The 23112-nt window shown below is 47.8% G+C and overlaps 1 protein-coding gene across 1 annotated transcript in view; it reads right to left on the reverse strand.

Moving 5' to 3' along the window:
• LOC147109013 (coiled-coil domain-containing protein 170-like) overlaps nt 1–23112 on the reverse strand; it is a 399974-nt gene that overhangs the window by 259810 nt on the left and 117052 nt on the right. The window contains exon 7 of the mRNA XM_086004187.1: nt 13379–13564. Coding sequence (XP_085860313.1) covers nt 13379–13564 — 186 coding nt within the window. The remainder of the gene's footprint in view (nt 1–13378; nt 13565–23112) is intronic.

The following is a 23112-nucleotide window of genomic DNA, read 5'->3' on the forward strand; positions in this document are numbered from 1 at the left end:
GGTGCAAAAACTTATGGGTTACTGCGAAATCTAATAACCCCAGAGAAGCTGGTAAACAAGAACTTTGAAAGCATAATAGAAATCCTACAGGACCACTTAAACCTCACACCGCTGCTGATAGCAGAACGATTTAAGTTCCATAAAAGGAACCAACACAAAGACAAAAGCAATGCTGAGTACCTAACGGAACTGCGCAAGCTATCGAAATACTGCCAGTTTGGAGCGGGGCTAGCAGACACGTTAAGGGACAAGTTTGTGTGTGGGCTACAAAGTGAAGGAACCCAGAAACGGCTTCTATCAGAAAAGGACCTGACGCTGGACAAAGCTTTCAGTATGGCAGTATCACACGAAGCAGCCGCAAGGGGCGCTGCAGAGATACAACGGAGACCGCAAGAATATGGCACCAACGAAATAACCTATGGAACAGGGAAGTGCTATCGCTGCGGCAGAACAACACATGACCAGAAAGATTGTTGGTCCAAGGACCAAGTGTGCAGACAGTGTGGGAAAGCAGGACACATAGCAAGAGTCTGCAGGTCTGGGAAGAAAACCAACAGTAAGAAATCTCCACAGGAGAAGTACAAAAAGGTACACCAGGTGATGGACAGTGGTTCAGATGAACAGAAAAGTGACACAGACTCCGGAAGCAAGGAGCTGGGTTGTCTGAAACTACATAATGTAACCGAAATGGAGGATCACCAGACTATCTGGGTTACACTCAAGATAGACGGAGTCCAAGTGGAAATGGAATTGGACACAGGGTCAGCTCTAACAGTCATAAATCAAAGAGACTACAAGCGGCTATTTTCACACATACCCTTGAAAGCTACAGAGATTGTCTTGAAGACGTATACGGGGCAAATAGTCTACCCCAAAGGAAAAATAAGGGTGAAAGTGACATATAAAGGTCAGGAAATACCTAAAATGGATATATATATATTGCCAAATGGAGGACCACCACTGCTAGGACGTGAATGGATCTGGAAGATACATTTAGATTGGCATTCCATACAGGCACTGAAGGTGGAGGCCAAAAAGGATGACGACGTCACACCTGGACGACTGTCAAAAATGCTAACTGACGCAAAAGAAGTGTTCCAGGAGGGACTAGGAACACTAAAAGGAATAACAGCAACAATTAAAATAGAGGATAATGCAAGCCCAAAGTTTCTGAAGGCCAGACCAGTGCCTTATGCGATCAGACCAGCGGTTGAAGCAGAGCTGGAAGGGTTGGAACGTTCAGGAGTACTGTCCAAAGTGGACTGGAGCGAGTGGGCTACACCCATCGTTCCTGTAATGAAGAGGTCGTTGAGTAATACGCCTGGGGAACCAAAGAAGGTCCGCATCTGTGGGGATTTTAAGGTGACAGTGAACCCAGTCCTTCACACGGTGCAATATCCGCTTCCACGAATTGAGGATATTTTCGCCTCGTTATCTGGTGGTAAACGCTTCACCAAAATTGATCTAGCCCAGGCGTACTTGCAAATGGAGGTAGAAGAAGCTTCAAAACATTACCTTACGATCAACACCCATAAAGGTCTCTATCAATACAACCGGCTGGTGTTTGGAGTAGCCTCGGCTCTGGCTATCTGGCAAAGGGTGATGGATCAGGTCCTGCAAGGGATTCCAGGGAGCCAGTGTTATTTGGACGACATCTTGGTCACGGGCGAAAATGACGGTGATCACCTCGCTAACTTGGAGAAGGTGCTCGCCAGACTAAAGGAATATGGGCTACGAGCTAATCGCCACAAGTGCGAGTTTTTCCAGAAAAAGATCTCGTATTGCGGCCACGTCATCGATGAAGAGGGGTTACATAAGTCCCCTGACAAGATAGAAGCAGTAGTCAAGGCTCCAGCACCGGAAAATGTGTCACAACTGAGGTCATTCCTCGGGCTGGTAAACTATTACCACAAGTTCTTACCAAATTTGCCTACGGTATTACACCCGCTGAACACCCTACTGCAAACAGGGGTACCATGGAAGTGGGATGACGAACGTAGACGAGCTTTCCAGAAGTGTAAAGAATTGATCACATCAAAAGAGGTGTTGGCCCATTTCAACCCAGCACTGCCAATTCGTTTGGCATGTGATGCATCACCCTATGGCATTGGAGCGGTGCTGTCGCACAAATTCCCAGACGGGTTGGAGAGGCCAGTAGCCTTTGCATCTCGGTCACTAACCTCAGCCGAGCGCAACTACGCCCAGATTGACAGGGAGGCCCTCAGTCTAGTATGGGGAGTAAAAAAATTCAACCACTATCTGCATGGACAGAAGTTTACCTTGCTGACTGACCACCAACCACTTGTCTCCATCTTTAATCCTAAGAAGGGCGTGCCAGTAATGACTGCACAGCGGTTACAAAGATGGTCCCTGTTTCTAGGGGCGAATCAATATGAAATAGAATATAAAGGCACGAGACAGCATGGGAACGCTGATGGGCTATCGCGCCTGCCACTGCCTACTGTGGAGGAAGCACCAGCAGTGGACCCTATCGAGATATTTTATTCGGCGATAATTGAACGATTGCCAGTAACAAACGCGGATATAGAGAAGGAGACCCGCAATGATCCGACGCTGTCACGGGTATATGAATTGACGGTGAGGGGATGGCCAACACATGGTGACTCACTGTTGCCAGCATTCTCATCCAGAAGAGAACAGCTGTCAGTATGCCAGGGGACAGTGATGTGTGGATCCAGAGTGGTGATTCCACCCAAGTTAAGGGAGAGAGTGCTAAATGAGCTACATGAACGTCATCTGTGGGGAGTGAAAATGAAAAGCCTTGCTAGGGCTTATGTGTGGTGGCCGGGAATCGATCAACAAATCGAAGACCTAACTAAGAGCTGCTTAGGATGCCAGAAGGTCCAAAATGCACCACCACATGCCCCTCTACACCCATGGGAATGGCCCTCCTCTCCATGGCAATGGGTGCACATTGATTTCGCTGGTCCATTCATGGACTCAATGTTCTTAATAGCAGTGGATGGATGCTCATTCAAAGTGGCCTGAGGTGATAAAGATGTCTTCAACCACTACAGAGAAAACGATTGCAGTCCTACGGACCATATTTGCCAGAAACGGGTTGCCAGAGCAGATCTGCTCTGATAATGGACCACAGTTTGTGTCCGACGAGTTCCAAAAATTCATGAAAAGGAATGGGGTAAGGCATTACACATCCGCCCCGTATCATCCAGCCACCAATGGATTGGCTGAGAGGTTCGTACAAACCTTTAAGAAGGCGATAAAGGCCATGTGCGACGAGGAAATTCCACTACAGCATAAGATGGACAATTTCTTATTAGCCTACCGAAACGCGACACATGCAGTTACCAACCAGACCCCGGCCATGATGTTCTTTAACCGAAGGTTGAGATCTCGTCTGGACTTGCTCAGACCGAATGTGCGAAGAAATGGTGAGGACAAACAATTCCAGCACATCAACGAGAAGCTGACAAGGAGCTTCAATGTAGGGCAACCAGCCTTGGCCCGGGACTATCGAACAGAGAAGTGGCAACCCGGAACGATATGTACAAGGCAGGGGCCATTAATGTATACAGTGGATGGCGGGGAGAACATTGTGAGATGCCACGTCGATCAGATCTTAGCATCACAGGAATGCGTCAACCCCATGTCTCGAGTACCTGGGGATGAACCCGACATACCGGTAGTATCTACTTCAGACCCAGTAGCAGTGGAACCCGATGAAATACCCGATGAAAGGGGGTCAGAATCGCCTCTGCACCAAGAACAAGAACCTCTGGAAAGGCGCTATCCCGAAAGGATCAGGAAGCCGCCCCAAAGACTGAATCTATAAATGGACTTTTGTTATTGAATGTACATGTAAAATGTCATTGTTATTTGAATATTAAGGGGGTATTATTAATCTAAAAAGGGAGGAATTGTAGTGTATGTGCTTTAAGTCAGAACTACTTTTTACAGCTCCTGTATACTGTAGTACCGGCAGTGACCATACCGGTATATAAGCTGTGCGCATGCCTCTGTACCCCAGTCTAGAGATGACCCTCCTCCAGTAAAGACCTGTTATTTGTTTATGTACAGCATCCGTGTAATTATTTATCCACTGAACCACGGATCTAACACTATCCACCCTATCTGTTCCCCTTAATTTCTTGAAAACTTCAATCCAATCACCCCTTAACCTTCTAAATTCCAGGGAATACAACTCTAGTTTGTGTAATCTCCCCTCGTAACTTAGCCCTTGGAGTCCAGGTGTCATTTCTACAGCGCCTTTCATGACCTTTGGACGTCCCAAAGCACTTTACAGCCAATGAAGTACTTTTGAAGTGCAGTCACTGTTGTAATGTAGGAGACACGGCAGACCAATTGTGCACAGCAAGCTCCCACAAACAGCAATGAGGTAAATGTTTGGCAAATAATGAGGAGGACAGTAAAGGTCCAAGATTACTTCCTAGCCCCACAGTCTCTAGCACTGAGAAGGACAAGAGCAACAATGTCAGGGGAACACCATCACCTCCGAGATCCCCTCTAAATCACACACCACCCTGACTTGGACATGTATCGGCCGTTCTTTAATTATTGTTGGGTCAATGTGCCTAATGACACCTTCACCACACGAACTGCAGCGGTTCAAGAAGGCGGCCCACCACCTCCTTCTCAAGGGGCAACTGGGGGATGGGCAATAAATGCTGGCCTTGCCAACGGCGCCAACATCTCGGGAGTAAACAACACAACAAGATGTAAAGGATGAGTCATTGTTGTGTAATCTGACACAGTACAAGAACACGTGAAAACTCTACCGAATTCAGTAAAGACTTTAACACATAGGAGACGTACGGCAGTGTAGCGATTATGTTCCTGCATTGGAAAGCCAGGTGCCTGGACTAATAATCCAGGAAACGTGAGTTCAAATCCCACTGTGGGCAGTTTGAGAATTTGAATTCAGTTTAATAAATCTGGAAATAAAAATCAGGTGTCATTTTATTTATTCAAAAGTGACCATGAAGCTGTTGGATTGTCGCAAAAAGCAAACTGGTTCACTAATGTCCTTTAGGGAAGGAAACCTGCCGTCCTTACCCGGTCTGAGCCTATACTTGACTCCAGTCCCGCACCAACCTGGCTGATTCCTAACTGCCCTCTGAAGTGACCCAGCAAGCCACTCAGTTGTATCAAAACTGCTACTCAGGATAACGAAGGATAGGCAATAAATGCCAAGAATGAATAAACGCAGGTTAATAAGGCCATAAAAAAGCAATCTGGGGTTCATTTCTAGAGGGATAAATTGAAAAGCAGATATGTTATGTTAAACTTATATAAAACCTTAGAATGCACAGTTCTGGTCTTTATATTATAAAAATGATATAGAGGCATTGGAGAAGGTGCATAAAGGATGATACCAGAACTGAGAGGTTATAACTATCAGGAAAGATTGATCAGGCAGGGGCTCTTTTCTCTAGAAAAGAGAAGACTGAGAATCGACATAATACAGGTCTTTAAGATTATGAAGGGGTTCGATAGGGTAGACGTAGAGAAGATGCTTCCACTTGTGGGGGAGATGAAAACTGGAGGCCATGAATATAAGATAGCCACTAATAAATCCAATAGGGAATTCAGGAGAAACTTCTTTACCCAGAGAGTGGTGAGAATGTGGAACTTGCTACCACAGGGAGTGGTTGAGGTGAATAGTATAGATGCATTTAAGGGGAATGAGATAAGCACATGAGGGAGAAAGGAATAGAAAGATATGCTGATATTTTGAGATGAGGTAGGGTGGGAAGAGGCTCGTGTGGAGCAGAAACACCGGCACAGGCCAGTTAGAAGATTCATAGAGTCATAGAGTCTTGGAGTTTTACAGCGCAGAAAGAGGCCCTTCGGCCCATCGTGTCTGCGCCGTCCATCAATCCCTGTCCAGTCTAATCCCATTTTCCAGCATTTGGTCCATAGCCTTGTATGCAATGGCATTTCAAGTGCCCATCCAAATGCTTCTTGAATGTTGTGAGGGTTCCTGCCTCTACCATCCTTTCAGGCAGTGAGTTCCAGCTTCCAACCACCCTCTGGGTGAAAAAGTTCCTCCTCAAATCCCCTCTAAATCTCCTGCCCCTTACCCTGAATCTATGCCCCCTTGTTATTGACCCCCCTACTAAGGGGAAAAGTTCCTCTTTATCTACCCTATCTATGCCCCTCATCATTTTGTACACCTCAATCAGGTCCCCCCTCAGCCTCCTTTGCTCCAAGGAAAACAACCCCAGCCTGTTTAGTCTTTCTTCATAGCTGAGGTGCTCCATCCCCGGTAACATCCTGGTGAATCTTCTCTGCACCCTCTCCAAAGCAATCACATCCTTCCTATAGTGAGGCGACCAGAACTGCACACAGTACTCCAGCTGTGGCCTCACCAGCGTTTTGTACAGCTCCATCATAACCTCCCTGCTCTTATATTCTATGCCTCGGCTAATGAAGGCAAGTATCCCATATGCCTTTTTAACCACCTTATCTACCTGTTCCGCTGCCTTCAGGGATCTATGTACATGTACACCAAGGTCCCTCTGACCCTCTGTACTTCCTAGGGTCCTACCACTCATTGTGTATTCCCTTGCCTTATTTGTCCGTCCAAAATGCATCACCTCGCACTTTTCCGGGTTAAATTCCATTTGCCACTTTTCCGCCCATCTGACCAACCCGTTAATATCGTCCTGTAGCCTAAGGCTTTCCTCCTCGCAATTTACCACCCCACCAATTTTCGTGTCATCCGCGAACTTACTGATCATACCCTTTACATTCTCATCCAAATCATTAATGTAGATCACAAACAGCAAGGGACCCAGCACCGATCCCTGAGGTACCCCACTGGACACAGGCTTCCAGTCACAAAAGCAACCTTCGACCATCACCCTCTGCCTCCTGCCACTCAGCCAGTTTAGGATCCAACGCGCCAAGGCACCCTGGATCCCATGGGCTCTTACCTTCTTGACCAGTCTCCTATCCGGGACTTTGTCAAAAGCTTTACTGAAGTCCATGTAAACCACATCCACAGCATTTCCCTCATCCACCTCCCTAGTCACCCCCTCGAAAAATTCAATCAGATTGGTCAGACATGATTTACCCTTGACAAAGCCATGCTGACTATCCCCGATTAATCCTTGCCTCTCCAAGTGGAGACTAATTTTGTCCCTCAGAATTTTTTCCAATAATTTGCCTACCACAGATGTTAGGCTCATTGGCCTGTAATTCCCTGGTTTATCCCTGCTACCCTTCTTGAATAATGGTACTACGTTAGCTGTTCTACAGTCCTCTGGTACATCCCCTGTGGCCAGAGAGGTTCTGAAAATTTGTGTCAGAGCCCCTGCAATCTCCTCCTTTGCCTCACACAACAGCCTGGGATACATCTCGTCCGGGCCTGGGGATTTATCCACTTTTTGGCCTGCTAAAACCGCTAGTACCTCCTCCCTCTCGATGCTAATATGTTCAAGTATGTCACAGTCCCCTTGCCCGACTTCTATGTCTACATCGTCTTTCTCCATAGTGAACACAGAGGCAAAAAATTCATTTAAAACCCCACCTACTTCATCTGGCTCTACACACAGCTTGCCACTTTGGTCCCTAATGGGCCCTACCCTTTCCCTGGTTATCCTCTTGCCCTTAATATACTTATAAAACATCTTAGGATTTTCCTTTATTTTGCTCGCCAGTGTTATTTCATGGCCCCTCCTCGCCCTCCTAATTTCCTTTTTAAGTATGCCCCTGCACCTTTTATACTCCTCTAGGGCTTCCTCCATCTTTTGTCTTTTGTAACTGCCAAAAGCCCCCCTTTTTTTCCTAATGCATTTTTGTATATCCCTTGTCATCCAAGGTTCCCTTTGCTTGTTGGTCCCACCCTTGACCTTTACAGGAACATGTTGGTGTTGTACTCTCTCTATTTCCCTTCTGAAAGCCTCCCACTGTTTTGATGTGGATTTTCCTATAAGTAGCTGCTCCCAGTCCACTTTGGCCAGATCCTGCCTTATCTTATTAAAATCGGCCTTCCCCCAATTTAGAACCCTTATTTCCGGGCCGTCTTTGTCTTTTTCCATGACCACCTTAAATCTCACCGAATTATGGTCACTATCGCCAAAATGCTCTCCTACAGACACTTCCACCACCTGCCCGGCTACATTCCCTAGAATTAGGTCCAGTACCGCCCCCTCTCTTGTAGGACTTTCTACATGTTGGCTCAAAAAGCTCTCCTGGATGCACTTTAAGAATTCTGCACCCTCTAAGCCTTTCACACTCTGACTATCCCAATTTATATTGGGGAAGTTGAAATCCCCCACTATTATTACCCTATTATTTTCACACTTTTCTGAGATTTGCCTACATATCTGTTCCTCTATCTCCCCCTGACTATTTGGGGGCCTATAGTACACTCCCAGCAAAGTGCTTGCCCCCTTTTTGTTTTTAAGTTCTACCCATATGGCCTCATTAGAGGAACCCGCTAATATATCATCCCTCCTTACAGCAGTAATTGACTCCTTAATTAATATTGCAACACCCCCTCCCCTTTTACACCCCCCTCTGTCTCGCCTGAAGATTCTATACCCCGGAATATTCAGCTGCCAGTCCTGACCCTCCCTCAACCATGTCTCCGTGATAGCAACAATATCGTACTCCCATGTGTTCAACAACAACTTCAGTTCATCCACCTTATTTGCAAGACTCCGTGCATTAAAATAAATGCCTTCCAGCCCTGCCATATTCCCTTTTGCCTTCACATCTTTGCTCTGCCTTCCCTGCTGACTTGTTTTTTCCTCCGTATTTGGCTGTACATCACCCCCTACTATAGCTCCACTCTGTATCCCATCCCCCTGCCGAGTTAGTTTCATAGAAGCTTCCAGCACAGAAGGAGGCCATTCGGCCTGCCGTGCTTGGGCTGGCTCTTTGAAAGAGCAGTGGTGCTCAGTCCCCCACCCCCGCTTTCTGTCGGGAACCCTGTCAGTGCCTCAACCTCCAGTACCGTTTAAAAAAAATTACTGCTGGAATCAGCTTCCACCACCTGTTCAGGTCGAGCGTTCCCGATCCCCACTCTGAGTGAAAACATTTCTCCTCATCTCCCCTCTAGATCCTTTACCAATGATTTTAAATCTGTGACCTCTGGTTATTGACCCACTCACCAGAGGGAATCGTTTTTCTCGATCTACTCGATCAAAACCTCATCATCTGGAAAACCTCTGTTAGTTCACCTTCTCTGCTCCAAGGAGAACGGTCCTGACTTTTCCAACCTCTCCTCATAACTGAAGTCCCTCATCCCTGGTAACATCCTGGTAAACCTCCTCTGCACCCTTTCTAAGGCCTTTACATCTTTCCTGAAGTCTGGTGCCCAGAATTGTCCACAATACCCCAGCTGAGGCCTAACAAGTGATTTATAAAGTTCTAACATGATCTCATTGCTTTTATATTCTATTCCTCTATTTATAAACCCAATAACCCATATGCTTTTTTAACCACCTTATCAACTTGCCCTGCCACCTTTAAGGATTTGCGTATATGGACACCAAGGTCTCTCTGCTCATCCACTTTTCAAAATCCTGCCATTTACAGTGTACTGTTGAGGCTGCCGCGGAACACGAATGGAGGCCGAACCGATCTGAGGAACACATGGCTTTTTATTACATTCTCTTGAGAGATGGCTGCCCCAGCTCTTCTCTCTGCTAAACCCGAAAACCGAATGAGGGCGACGCCCGCGCTTTTGTGTACACACTGAGGGCGACGCCCGCTCCTTTGTCATGCCTTAAAGGCAGCATGCTTCTTAAAGGCAAGGTGCCCGATTTATTGTCCACGGACGGAAAAGTGGATTGCGCCCGTTTAGGTGGCGATCCGCCACAGTACTGACTTTCCATATTAGTCCTCCCAAAGTGCATCACTTCACAGTTCTCTGCATTGAACTCCATCTGCCATGTTTCTATGTCAGCCTGAAGCCTATAACTAACCGCATCATGATCTACTACGTTGCCAAGTTTCGTGTCATCTGCAGACTTTATAATGCTGCTCCCTACACCCGAGTCTAGGTCGTTTATAAAAATTGCAAAGCATAATGGACCCAAAACTGACCCTTGGGGACCACCACTGCAAACCACCTGCCAGTCTGAAAAACATCCACCCTCCACCACCCTCTGCTTCCTGTCACTGAGCCAATTCCGTATCCATCCCACCACTCTCCCCTTAATTCCATGGGCTTCCACCTTCTTAATAAGCCTCCTGTGTGGCACTTTGTCGAATGCCTTCCGAAAGTCCATGAGCTCGAATTTCCAACCCCATGGAGGTGGATTTGGAGGCGAGAGTGGGGGGAAAATTGCAGAATCGGGGGGCACGAACCCTTCTCGCCCCCAACCCGCCTCCATGCCCATTTCCCAGAAGGTGGGTACCCGACCTGTGCTGGGAGCCGCCTCCCCGAGGTGGGAAGGGGATTAGTGCCAATTAACTGCCTGTTAACAGGTAGTTTTTGGCCTAATCCCTATTTTTAGCCCTGAAGTGTGGGCTGCCTGACAGCTGCAAACCACACCAAGTTAGCGAGGCGGACCGTCGGGCTGAAGGGCTTGGAGGGTTCGAGATGTCCAGTGTTCAGGTGAGTGATGGGTGCATGAGTGCAGAGGTAAGTGTGTTTGGTGTGTTTAAAATGTTTAAATAAGTTTTACTTACCTTTACTTTCTCCTGCAGGCTTCCTTCCTTCAGGTCTCGGGACTTCCTCATCTCACCGGCACAGAAAGCAGAATGGCCGCGAGCTGTCAAAAGTTGCAGCATTCTGCTTTCTTGACAGATGAAATGTCAATCCCTGACGTCATCTGTAACCGGGTGTCCCTTAATTGGCCTGCTGAGCCCACTGGGCGGGCTCAACAAGGTCAGTCAAGGGAAAATCGCGTGGGTTGGCCACAAATCGTTGGAGGCGGGGCTACAACCCAAAAAGTGGGAGTCCCGCCTCCATCACGTCCCCATTGACAAAATCCAGCCCATATGTTCAACATCTACCGCATTACCTTAGTCAAGTTAGCTCGTCAAAGAATTCAATCAAGTTCGTCGGGCAAGATTCACCTTTAACAAATCTATGTTGGCTCTCCTTGATTAACCCATGCCTTTCCAAATGAAAGATTATTTTGTCTCTGATAATGCTTTCAATAACTTCCCCACCATCGATCTTAGGCTGACTGGCCTGTAGTTTCCTGGTTTATCCCTCTCCCTTTCTTGAATAGTGATAATAACATTAGCAGCCCTCCTGTCCTCCGTCACTACTCCTGTATCCAGTGAGGATTGAAAGATTGTGACCAATGCCTCTGCTATTTCTACCTCTGCTTCTTTCAGCAACCCAGGATACATTCCATCTAGACCAGGCGGCTTACCAACTTTCAGTGACGCTAATCTTTTTCGTACGTCTTCTCTGTCTATTACTATCCTGTCCATAACTTCCCTCTCCTCCTAGTGTAACATTCACCTCATCCGCTTCCTTTGTGAAGACAGATGCAAAGTACTCATTTAATACTTTAGCCACGTCCTCTGCCTCGACATGAAGATTTCCCTTTGGGTCTTTAATAGGCCCAACTTTTCCCCCGAGCAAACCGCTTACGCTTTATATGTTTATAAAAAGTTTTAGAGTTCAATTTATTGCCTTTCTCGGAGCCTCTCTTTTTCTCCTGTATTAACTTTTTCAATTTCTTCCTGAACTTTCCATAATCACCCTGATTATTCATTGAATCTTGCTCCTGACCTTTGTCATAAGCCTCCTTTTTCTGTTTTATTTTAACTTTTATTTCTTTTGTCATCTAGGGCACATTAGCTTTGGATGCTCTAACTTTTCCCTTCAAAGGAATATGCCTAGTTTGAACTATCTCTTCCCTGAATGACCTCCATTGCTCCATTGCTCCTTTACCCTGCAATCACCTTTTCCAATCGACTGAATGTTGGGCCAAATGGCTTGTTTCTGTGCTGTAGACTCAATGTCATTTTTAAAAACATTCGTTCATGGGATGTGGGCGTCACTGGCAAGGCCGGCATTTATTGCCCATCCCTAATTCCCCTCAAGAAGGTGGTGGTGAGCCGTCTTCTTGAACCGCAGCAGTCACGACCACCGGACGTTTCAAAGCGCTTTACAGTCAATGAAGTACTTTTGAAGTGTAGTCACTGTTGTAATGTGGGAAACGCAGCAGCCAATTTGTGCACAGCAAGGTCCCACAAACAGTAGTGTGATAATGACCAGATAATCTGTTTTTTTTTGTTATGTTGGTTGAGGGATAAATATTGGCCAGGACACCGGGGAGAACTCCCCTGCTCTTCTTCGAAATAGTGGCCGTGGGATTTTTTACGTCCACCTGAGAGAGCAGATGGGGCCTCGGTTTAATGTATCATCCGAAAGACGGCACCTCCGACAGTGCAGCGCTCCCTCAGCACTGTATAGAGTGTCAGCCTAGCTTTATGTGCTCAAGTCCCTGGAGTGGGACTTGAACCCACAACCTTCTGATCTAGAGGTGAGAGAGTGTTACCCACTGAACCACAGCTGACACGGCGATATACTTCTAAGTCAGGATGGTGTGCGACTTGGAGGGGATCTTGCAGGTGGCGGTGTTCCCATGCGCCTGCTGCCCTTGTCCTTCTAGGTGGAAAAGGTCGCGGGTTTGGGAGGTGCTGCCAAAGAAGCCTTGGCGAGTTGCTGCAGTGCATCTTGTAGATGGTACACACTGCAGCCACGGTACGCCGGTGGGGGAGGGAGTGAATGTTTAAGGTGGTGGATGTGGTGCCAATCAAGCGGGCTGCTTTGTCCTGGATGGTGTCAAGCTTCTTAAGTGTTGTTGGAGCTGCACTCACCCAGGCAAGTGGAGAATATTCCATCACACTCCTTACTTGTGCCTTGTAGATGGTGGAAAGGCTTTGGGGAGTCAGAAGGTGAGACACTCGCCGCAGAATACCCAGCCTCTGACTTGCTCTTGTTGCCACAGTATTTATGTGGCTGGTCCAGTTAAGTTTCTGGTCAATGGTGACCCCCCAGGATGTTGATGGTGGGGGATTCAGCGATGGTAAGGCTGTTGAATGTCAAGGGGCGGTGGTTAGACTCTCCCTTGTTGGAGATAGTCATTGCCTGGCACTTGTGTGGCGCGAATGTTACCTGTCACTTATCAGCCCAAGCCTGAACGTCGTCCAGGTCTTGTTGCATGCGGGCATGGACTGCTTCATTATCTGAGGAGTTGTGAATGGCGCTGAACACTGTGCAGGCATCAGCGAACATCCCCACTTCTGACCTTATGATGGAGTGAAGGTCATTGATGAAGCAGCTGAAGATGGTTGGACCTAGGACACTGCCCTGAGGAACTCCTGCAGCGATGTCCTGGGGCTGTGAAGATTGATGAATTCTATGTAGAAAATTTAAAAAGCCTCAGCCTTTTACCTTTCTGACCGCGTTCATGGCCTCGTTGAATGAGGCTGCCGTCTGCTGTGCTTTCCCCGCCTCAGAGACCAGCTTCATTAGCGTTTGGCGACTGGCCCTGAACTCCAGCTCCTGATTGGCCAATGATTCCTCCAGCGTCACTATCTTTGTCTCCCGCATGAGGTGCTCCTGGAACAGCTCGGATGCCTGGATCCAAAAAACATCCACAGCATTCATTAAAAGCATAGAATGTACGGCACAGAAACAGGACATTGGTGGTCAGCATTTGGAAAGTGCCATTGGCAAAGCATCGAAACCAGCTGGGACCTGAGACACCACAGCTCATGATGTATGTAGTCCCACTTAAACTGGGTTATAGAAACAAGTGTAAGACAATGCGGATCTGACAAATTAAATGTCGTCGCAACATAATCCTTTTATTGTGCTTGACCAAGTCTTTGACACACAAAATAAACACAATTACCCCGTGTTACCCTGAGTAGAGATGTAACCTTCATTGATCCTGACTCTTTCCACAAATTGTGAAGGAAAGCTCAAGATCTTTATAGGCCTCTAGTCACGCACACTGATTCATTGTGCCATGACAAGTGTTATTGTGAACAGGAGCCCCCAGAAATGAGATAGTTCCGACAAAACACCAGATGCCAACTTGTTTACCATTCTGGCCTGTTGTCCCACTGCCTATCACAGGACTGTATGGCTATCTCGTTTCACAATGTGGCCACACAAAGACGTCAACAGGCATGAATCGCACATCCTGCAACCCACATCCTGCACTTTCAGCAGAAGCTAAACAGCACAGTCACTTAAATTGTACCTCTGACACATTAAGAGCATAAGAACATAAGAATTAGGAGCAGGAGTAGACCATTCGGCCCCTCGAGCCTGCTCCACCATTCAATCAGATCATGGCTGATCATCGAGCTCAACTCCACTTTCCCGCCGGATCGCCATATCCCTTGATTCCCTGAGAGTCCAAAAATCTATCGATCTCGGCCTTGAATATATTCGACTGAGCATCCACAGCCCTCTGGGGCGGAGAATTAAACTCTAAGCATCCTGGGAATGAGCAACTTTAACCGTTCCACTATTTCTAGCTACAGTGCCAATCTACAAGCCATTTATAATTAAAAAGAAAGCAAAAATCTTAATTGTGAGATTAAACCAAATCCTAATCCCACGTATACATGTATACACGACTGGGGATTTAAATTTCATTTACAAAGATCAAGGGTGTTTACATAGGGTGCACCACAGAGGGAACGCACAGAATTCCTTGGAATGTTTGAATGCTAATGCTGAAACAATTGGAATAAAATGCTGGAATCACATTAGTTACAGAATCGTCGAATCTTACTGCAGAGAAGGAGGCCATTCGGCCCATCGGGTCTGTGCCGGCTGTTTGGAAGAGCTCTCCAATCAGTCCCACTCCCCCGCTCTTTCCACATAACACTCTGCAAATTAGTCATAGACTCATGGGGGGAAAAATTCGGCTGCTTTCCGCCCCCCCATTAGCGCCCCGGACCGGATATTGAGTGGCGCCCCCTGCCTTTCCACCTGCCGCTAGCAACGACAGGTTGAGGGGAGCGTTTTGCAATCGGGAAGGGACTGGGGGAGCGCTATTTAAAGGCGACCACTTCCTGCCTTTTTTTGTTGGTGACATTTTTGCACCACGCATTCTGAGAGAGAGAGAGAGAGACTTCTGGAGAGATTCAATGCTGTGTGAAGGAGTTTTGGGTACTGAGCAGCACTCTGCAGGTTCATTTTGATTTGACCTTCCTTGCATCGATTTAGAAGAGTCTGTGGGGGCTGCACTCTGAGCTCTTTCCCTGGGCCTCTCCATTGTTCTTTCCAGCAGATTTGATGTACAGGTCTCTCCAGGCCGAGATTCAGGGCTGCAATGAGCAGGGTGTGGATGGAGAGCAAGATCGACGCTCCCCTTTAAGAACTCGCTGGCGCCAGTGTGTCTGTGTTCCATTGCTGACTGACATCACCTGAGCTTCGCCAGCGCTCTGAGGTAGCGCCTCGCGCCTCAGCCTTTGCACCTTAAGAGAGGTGTGTAGCGCCTGATTTAGCGCTCCAATCACCTCCGGGGGCGGTAGAAGCCAAGTTTGCAGTCGGAGGCGATAATTAGTGCCAGGCGCTAAACTTTGCTCCCGGCCGAGAATTGCGCCCCAAACGGGCCGATACCGAATTTCTCGCCCCATGAGTCATAACGGCACAGGAGGCGGCCATTCGGCCCAGCGGGTCCATGCCGGCTCTCTGTAGAGCAATCCAGTCAGTCCCATTCCCCCGCTCTATCCCCGGAGCCCTGCAAGTTTATTTCCCTCAAGTGCCTATCCAGTCTCCCCTTGAAAACATTGAGTGTCTCCGCTTCCACCACTTCTGTCGGCAGCGAGTTCCAGGTCCTCACCACTCACTGCGTAAAAAAGTTTTCCCTCACTTCCCCCCTGTATCTCTTGCCCAAAACCTTAAATCTGTGTCCCCTAGTCCTTGTACCATCAACTAGTGGGAACAGCCTTTCCCCATCTAGCCGATTCTAACCCATCATAATCTTGTACACCTCGATCAAATCACCCCTCAACCTCCTTTGCTCTAATGAAAACAAATCCAGCTTCTCCAACCTGTCCTTGTAGCTAAGATCCCCCATCCCCGGAACCATTCTGGTAAATCTCCTCTGCACCCTCTCAAGGGCCTTCACATCCTTCCTAAAGTGTGGTGACCAGAACTGGACGCAATACTCCAGTTGTGGCCTAACCAGCGCTTTCTAAAGTTTCAGCATAACTTCTCTACTTTTGTGTTCAATACCTCTATTTATGAAGCCAAGACTGAAGTACAGCAGCCTGCTATGGCTTTTTATACAGGTGTGGTCACTGCCGGTACTGCAGTATAAAATCAGTTCTCTTAAAGGTACATACACAACAATTCCTCCCCTTTTAGATAAATAGTACATAACACTCATTTAACAACTAAATAATAACCAATTACAATTACAATTTTCTCTGTACTATATACATCAACTGAAATAATTATTTATACATTCAGTCTTTGAGGAGGCTTCCTGATCCTGACTGGATAGCGCCTTTCTCGAGTATCCTGTTCTTGCGGCAGAGTCGAGTCTGGCTCATTGTCATTGGTTGGTTCGTCAGCTTCCAATACCACTACTTCTGAGGTAGACGCAATCTGTACTTCGGGTTGATTACCAGGTGCACCTGCTCGTGGTATGGGTTTGGCTTGTTCCTGTGACTCTAGAATCTGGTCAGCATGGCGTCTCACGATGCTCTCTCCAACGTCCACTATGTACATTAGTGGTCCCTGCTGTGTGCATATCGTTCCTGGCTGCCATTTTTCTGTTCGGTAGTCGCGGGCCAAGACTGGTTGCCCTATCTTGAAGCTCCTGGTTGGCTTCTCATTGATGTGCTGGAATTGCTTATCCTCAACATCTCGTCTTATGTTTGGTTTGAGCAAATCCAGGCGACATCTCAGCCTTCGGTTGAAGAACATTATGGCTGGAGCTTGGTTGGTGACTGCATGTGTCGCATTCCGGTAAGCAAACAAGAAATTATCTACCTTGTGTTGTAGTGGTATGTCATCGTTATACATCGCCTTTATTGCCTTTTTAAAGGTCTGAACAAACCTCTCAGTCAATCCATTTGTGGCTGGATGATATGGGGCAGATGTGTAATGTTTCACCCCATTATTCCTCAGAAACCTCTGGAAATCCTCGGACACAAACTGTGGCCCATTGTCAGAGCAAATCTGTTCTGGCAAGCCATTCCTGGCGAAGATGGTCCGTAGGACTGCAATAGTTTTCTTCGTGGTGGTGGAGGACATTTTGATGACCTCTGGCCATTTCGAATGGGCAACCATGGCGATTAGAAACATTGAGTCCATAAATGGACCAGCAAAATCAATGTGTACCCATTGCCATGGAGATGAGGGCCACTCCCATGGGTATAGCGGGGCCTGTGGTGGAGCGTTTTGGACCTTCTGGTATCCTGTGCATCTCTTGGTTATATCCTCGATTTCTTTGTCGATTCCCGGCCACCACACAAACGCCCTGGCTAGGCTTTTCATTTTTACCCCTCCCAGATGACCCTCATGAAGCTCATTGAGCACTCTATCTCTCAACTTGGGTGGAATTACCACTCGGGATCCACACATCAAGGTCCCCCGGCACACTGACAGCTGTTCTCTCCTTGGCAAGAATGCTGGCAACAGTGAGTCGCCATGTGCTGGCCATCCCTTCACCGTCAAATCATAGACCCGAGAGAGTGTCGGGTCATTTCGGGTTTCCTTCTCTATACTTGAGTTTGTAACAGGCAGACATTCGACTATGGTCACATGGAATATCTCAACAGGGTCTACTGCAGGTGCTTCCTCTACCATAGGCAACGGTAGGCGCGACAGCCCATCAGCGTTTCCATGCTGTTTTGTACCCTTGTACTCTATGTCGTACTGATGTGCCCCTAGAAAAAGTGACCATCTTTGCAGCCGTTGCGCCGTCATCACCGGAACGCCCTTCTTTGGGTTAAAAATGGAGACCAGGGGCTGATGATCAGTCAATAGGGTGAATTTCTGCCCGTGCAGATAGTGATTGAACTTCTTCACCTCCCACACCAGGCCGAGGGCTTCCCTGTCAATCTGGGCCTAGTTACGCTCGGCTGAGGTTAACGAGCGTGACGCAAAGGCTATTGGCCTCTCTGAACCGTCAAGGAATTTGTGTGACAGCACCGCTCCAATACATCATTCAGAATCCGATTCGAAACACTTTGAAAGATTGTGCATCTTTGCTGCTTTCTCCCTTTCAACTGAATCAGAACCTTGATTATCAAAGACAACACGTTCCTCACAACACGTTCCTCACAGGACGTTCCTCACAACACGTTCCTCACAACACGTTCCTCACAACACATTCCTCACAGGACGTTCCTCACAACACGTTCCTCACAACACGTTCCTCACAGGACGTTCCTCACAACACGTTCCTCACAACACGTTCCTCACAACACGTTCCTCACAGGACGTTCCTCACAACACGTTCCTCACAACACGTTCCTCACAACACGTTCCTCACAACACGTTCCTCACAACACGATCCTCACAACACGATCCTCACAGGACGTTCCTCACAACACGTTCCTCACAACGCGTTCCTCACAACACGTTCCTCACAACACGTTCCTCACAACACGTTCCTCACAACACGTTCCACACAGGACGTTCCTCACAACACGTTCCTCACAGGACGTTCCTCACAACACGTTCCTCACAACACGTTCCTCACAACACGTTCCTCACAACACGTTCCTCACAACACGTTCCTCACAGGACGTTCCTCACAACACGTTCCTCACAGGACGTTCCTCACAACACGTTCCTCACAACACGATCCTCACAGGACGTTCCTCACAACACGTTCCACACAACGCGTTCCTCACAACACGTTCCTCAGAACACGTTCCTCACAACACGTTCCTCACAACACGTTCCTCACAACACATTCCTCACAACACGTTCCTCACAACACGTTCCACACAACACGTTCCTCACAACACGTTCCTCACAGGACGTTCCTCACAACACATTCCTCACAACACGTTCCTCACAACACGTTCCTCACAACATGTTCCACACAGGACGTTCCTCACAACACGTTCCTCACAACACGTTCCTCACAACACGTTCCACACTACACGTTCCTCACAACACATTCCTCACAAAACGTTCCTCACAACACATTCCTCACAACACGTTCCACACAACACGTTCCTCACAACACGTTCCTCACAACACATTCCTCACAACACGTTCCTCACAACACGTTCCTCACAACACATTCCTCACAACACGTTCCTCACAACACGTTCCTCACAACACATTCCTCACAACACATTCCTCACAAAACGTTCCTCACAACACATTCCTCACAACACGTTCCTCACAACACGTTCCTCACAACACATTCCTCACAACACGTTCCACACAACACGTTCCTCACAACACGTTCCTCACAACACGTTCCTCACAACACGTTCCTCACAACAAGATCCTCACAACACTTTCCTCACAACACGTTCCTCACAACACGTTCCTCACAACACGTTCCTCACAACACGTTCCACACAAAACGATCCACACAACACGTTCCTCACAACACGTTCCACACAACACGTTCCTCACAACACGTTCCTCACAACACGTTCCTCACAACACGTTCCTCACAACACGATCCTCACAACACTTTCCTCACAACACGTTCCTCACAACACGTTCCTCACAGGACGTTCCTCACAACACGTTCCTCACAGGACGTTCCTCACAACACGTTCCTCACAACACGTTCCTCACAACACGTTCCACACAACATGTTCCACACAACACGTTCCTCACAACACGTTCCACACAACACGTTCCTCACAACACGTTCCTCACAACACGTTCCTCACAGGACATTCTTCACAACACGTTTCTCACAACACGTTCCACACAGGACGTTCCTCACAACACGTTCCTCACAACACGTTCCTCACAACACGTTCCACACAACACGTTCCACACAATACGATCCTCACAACACGTTCCTCACAACACGTTCCTCACAACACGATCCACACAACACGTTCCACACAACACGTTCCTCACAACACGATCCTCACAACACGTTCCTCACAACACGTTCCTCACAACACGTTCCTCACAACACGTTCCTCACAACACGTTCCTCACAACACGTTCCTCACAACACGTTCCTCACAACACGATCCACACAACACGATCCTCACAACACGTTCCTCACAACACGTTCCTCACAACACTTTCCTCACAACACGTTCCATGCAACACGTTCCTCACAACACGCTCCTCACAACACGTTCCACACAACACGTTCCACAAAACACGTTCCTCACAACACGCTCCTCACAACACGTTCCTCACAACACGATCCTCACAACACGCTCCTCACAACACGTTCCACACAACACGTTCCTCACAACACGTTCCACACAACACGTTCCTCACAACACGTTCCTCACAACACGATCCTCACAACACGTTCCTCACAGGACGTTCCACACAACACGTTCCACAAAACACGTTCCTCACAACACGCTCCTCACAACACGTTCCTCACAACACGCTCCTCACAACACGTTCCACACAACACGTTCCACAAAACACGTTCCTCACAACACGCTCCTCACAACACGTTCCTCACAACACGATCCTCACAACACGCTCCTCACAACACGTTCCACACAACACATTCCTCACAACACGTTCCTCACAACACGTTCCTCACAACATGTTCCACACAGGACGTTCCTCACAACACGTTCCTCACAACACGTTCCTCACAACACGTTCCACACTACACGTTCCTCACAACACATTCCTCACAAAACGTTCCTCACAACACATTCCTCACAACACGTTCCACACAACACGTTCCTCACAACACGTTCCTCACAACACATTCCTCACAACACGTTCCTCACAACACATTCCTCACAACACGTTCCTCACAACACGTTCCTCACAACACGTTCCTCACAACACATTCCTCACAACACGTTCCTCACAACACGTTCCTCACAACACATTCCTCACAACACATTCCTCACAAAACGTTCCTCACAACACATTCCTCACAACACGTTCCTCACAACACGTTCCTCACAACACGTTCCTCACAACACATTCCTCACAACACGTTCCTCACAACACGTTCCTCACAACACGTTCCTCACAACACGATCCTCACAACACTTTCCTCACAACACGTTCCTCACAACACGTTCCTCACAGGACGTTCCTCACAACACGTTCCTCACAGGACGTTCCTCACAACACGTTCCTCACAACACGTTCCTCACAACACGTTCCTCACAGGACATTCTTCACAACACGTTTCTCACAACACGTTCCTCACAGGACGTTCCTCACAACACGTTCCTCACAACACGTTCCTCACAACACGTTCCTCACAGGACATTCTTCACAACACGTTTCTCACAACACGTTCCTCACAGGACGTTCCTCACAACACGTTCCTCACAACACGCTCCTCACAACACGTTCCTCACAACACGTTCCTCACAGGACATTCTTCACAACACGTTTCTCACTACACGTTCCTCACAGGACGTTCCTCACAACACGTTCCACACAATACGATCCTCACAACACGTTCCTCACAACACGTTCCTCACAACACGATCCACACAACACGTTCCACACAACACGTTCCTCACAACACGATCCTCACAACACGTTCCTCACAACACGTTCCTCACAACACGTTCCTCACAACACGTTCCTCACAACACATTCCACACAACACGTTCCACACAACATGTTCCACATAACACATTCCTCACAACACGTTCAACACAACACGTTCCTCACAACACGATCCACACAACACGATCCTCACAACACGTTCCTCACAACACGTTCCTCACAACACTTTCCTCACAACACGTTCCATGCAACACGTTCCTCACAACACGCTCCTCACAACACGTTCCACACAACACGTTCCACAAAACACGTTCCTCACAACACGCTCCTCACAACACGTTCCTCACAACACGATCCTCACAACACGCTCCTCACAACACGTTCCACACAACACGTTCCTCACAACACGTTCCACACAACACGTTCCTCACAACACGTTCCTCACAACACGATCCTCACAACACGGTCCACACAGGACGTTCCTCACAACATGTTCCTCACAACACGTTCCACACAACACGTTCCTCACAACACGCTCCTCACAACACGTTCCACAAAACACGTTCCTCACAACACGCTCCTCACAACACGTTCCTCACAACACGATCCTCACAACACGCTCCTCACAACACGTTCCACAAAACACGTTCCTCACAACACGCTCCTCACAACACGTTCCTCACAACACTTTCCTCACAACACGTTCCTCACAACACGTTCCTCACAACACGTTCCACACAACACATTCCTCACAACACGTTTCTCACAACACGTTCCTCACAACACATTCCTCACAACACATTCCTCACAAAACGTTCCTCACAACACATTCCTCACAACACGTTCCTCACAACACGTTCCTCACAACACATTCCTCACAACACGTTCCACACAACACGTTCCTCACAACACGTTCCTCACAACACGTTCCTCACAACACGTTCCTCACAACAAGATCCTCACAACACTTTCCTCACAATACGTTCCTCACAACACGTTCCTCACAACACGTTCCTCACAACACGTTCCACACAAAACGATCCACACAACACGTTCCTCACAACACGTTCCACACAACACGTTCCTCACAACACGTTCCTCACAACACGTTCCTCACAACACGTTCCTCACAACACGATCCTCACAACACTTTCCTCACAACACGTTCCTCACAACACGTTCCTCACAGGACGTTCCTCACAACACGTTCCTCACAGGACGTTCCTCACAACACGTTCCTCACAACACGTTCCTCACAACACGTTCCACACAACATGTTCCACACAACACGTTCCTCACAACACGTTCCACACAACACGTTCCTCACAACACGTTCCTCACAACACGTTCCTCACAGGACATTCTTCACAACACGTTTCTCACAACACGTTCCACACAGGACGTTCCTCACAACACGTTCCTCACAACACGTTCCTCACAACACGTTCCACACAACACGTTCCACACAATACGATCCTCACAACACGTTC

Source organism: Somniosus microcephalus, chromosome 12, assembly GCF_052327205.1.
Source record: "Somniosus microcephalus isolate GS21.2 chromosome 12, FLI_Smic_1.0, whole genome shotgun sequence".
Classification (NCBI taxonomy): Eukaryota; Metazoa; Chordata; class Chondrichthyes; order Squaliformes; family Somniosidae; genus Somniosus; species Somniosus microcephalus.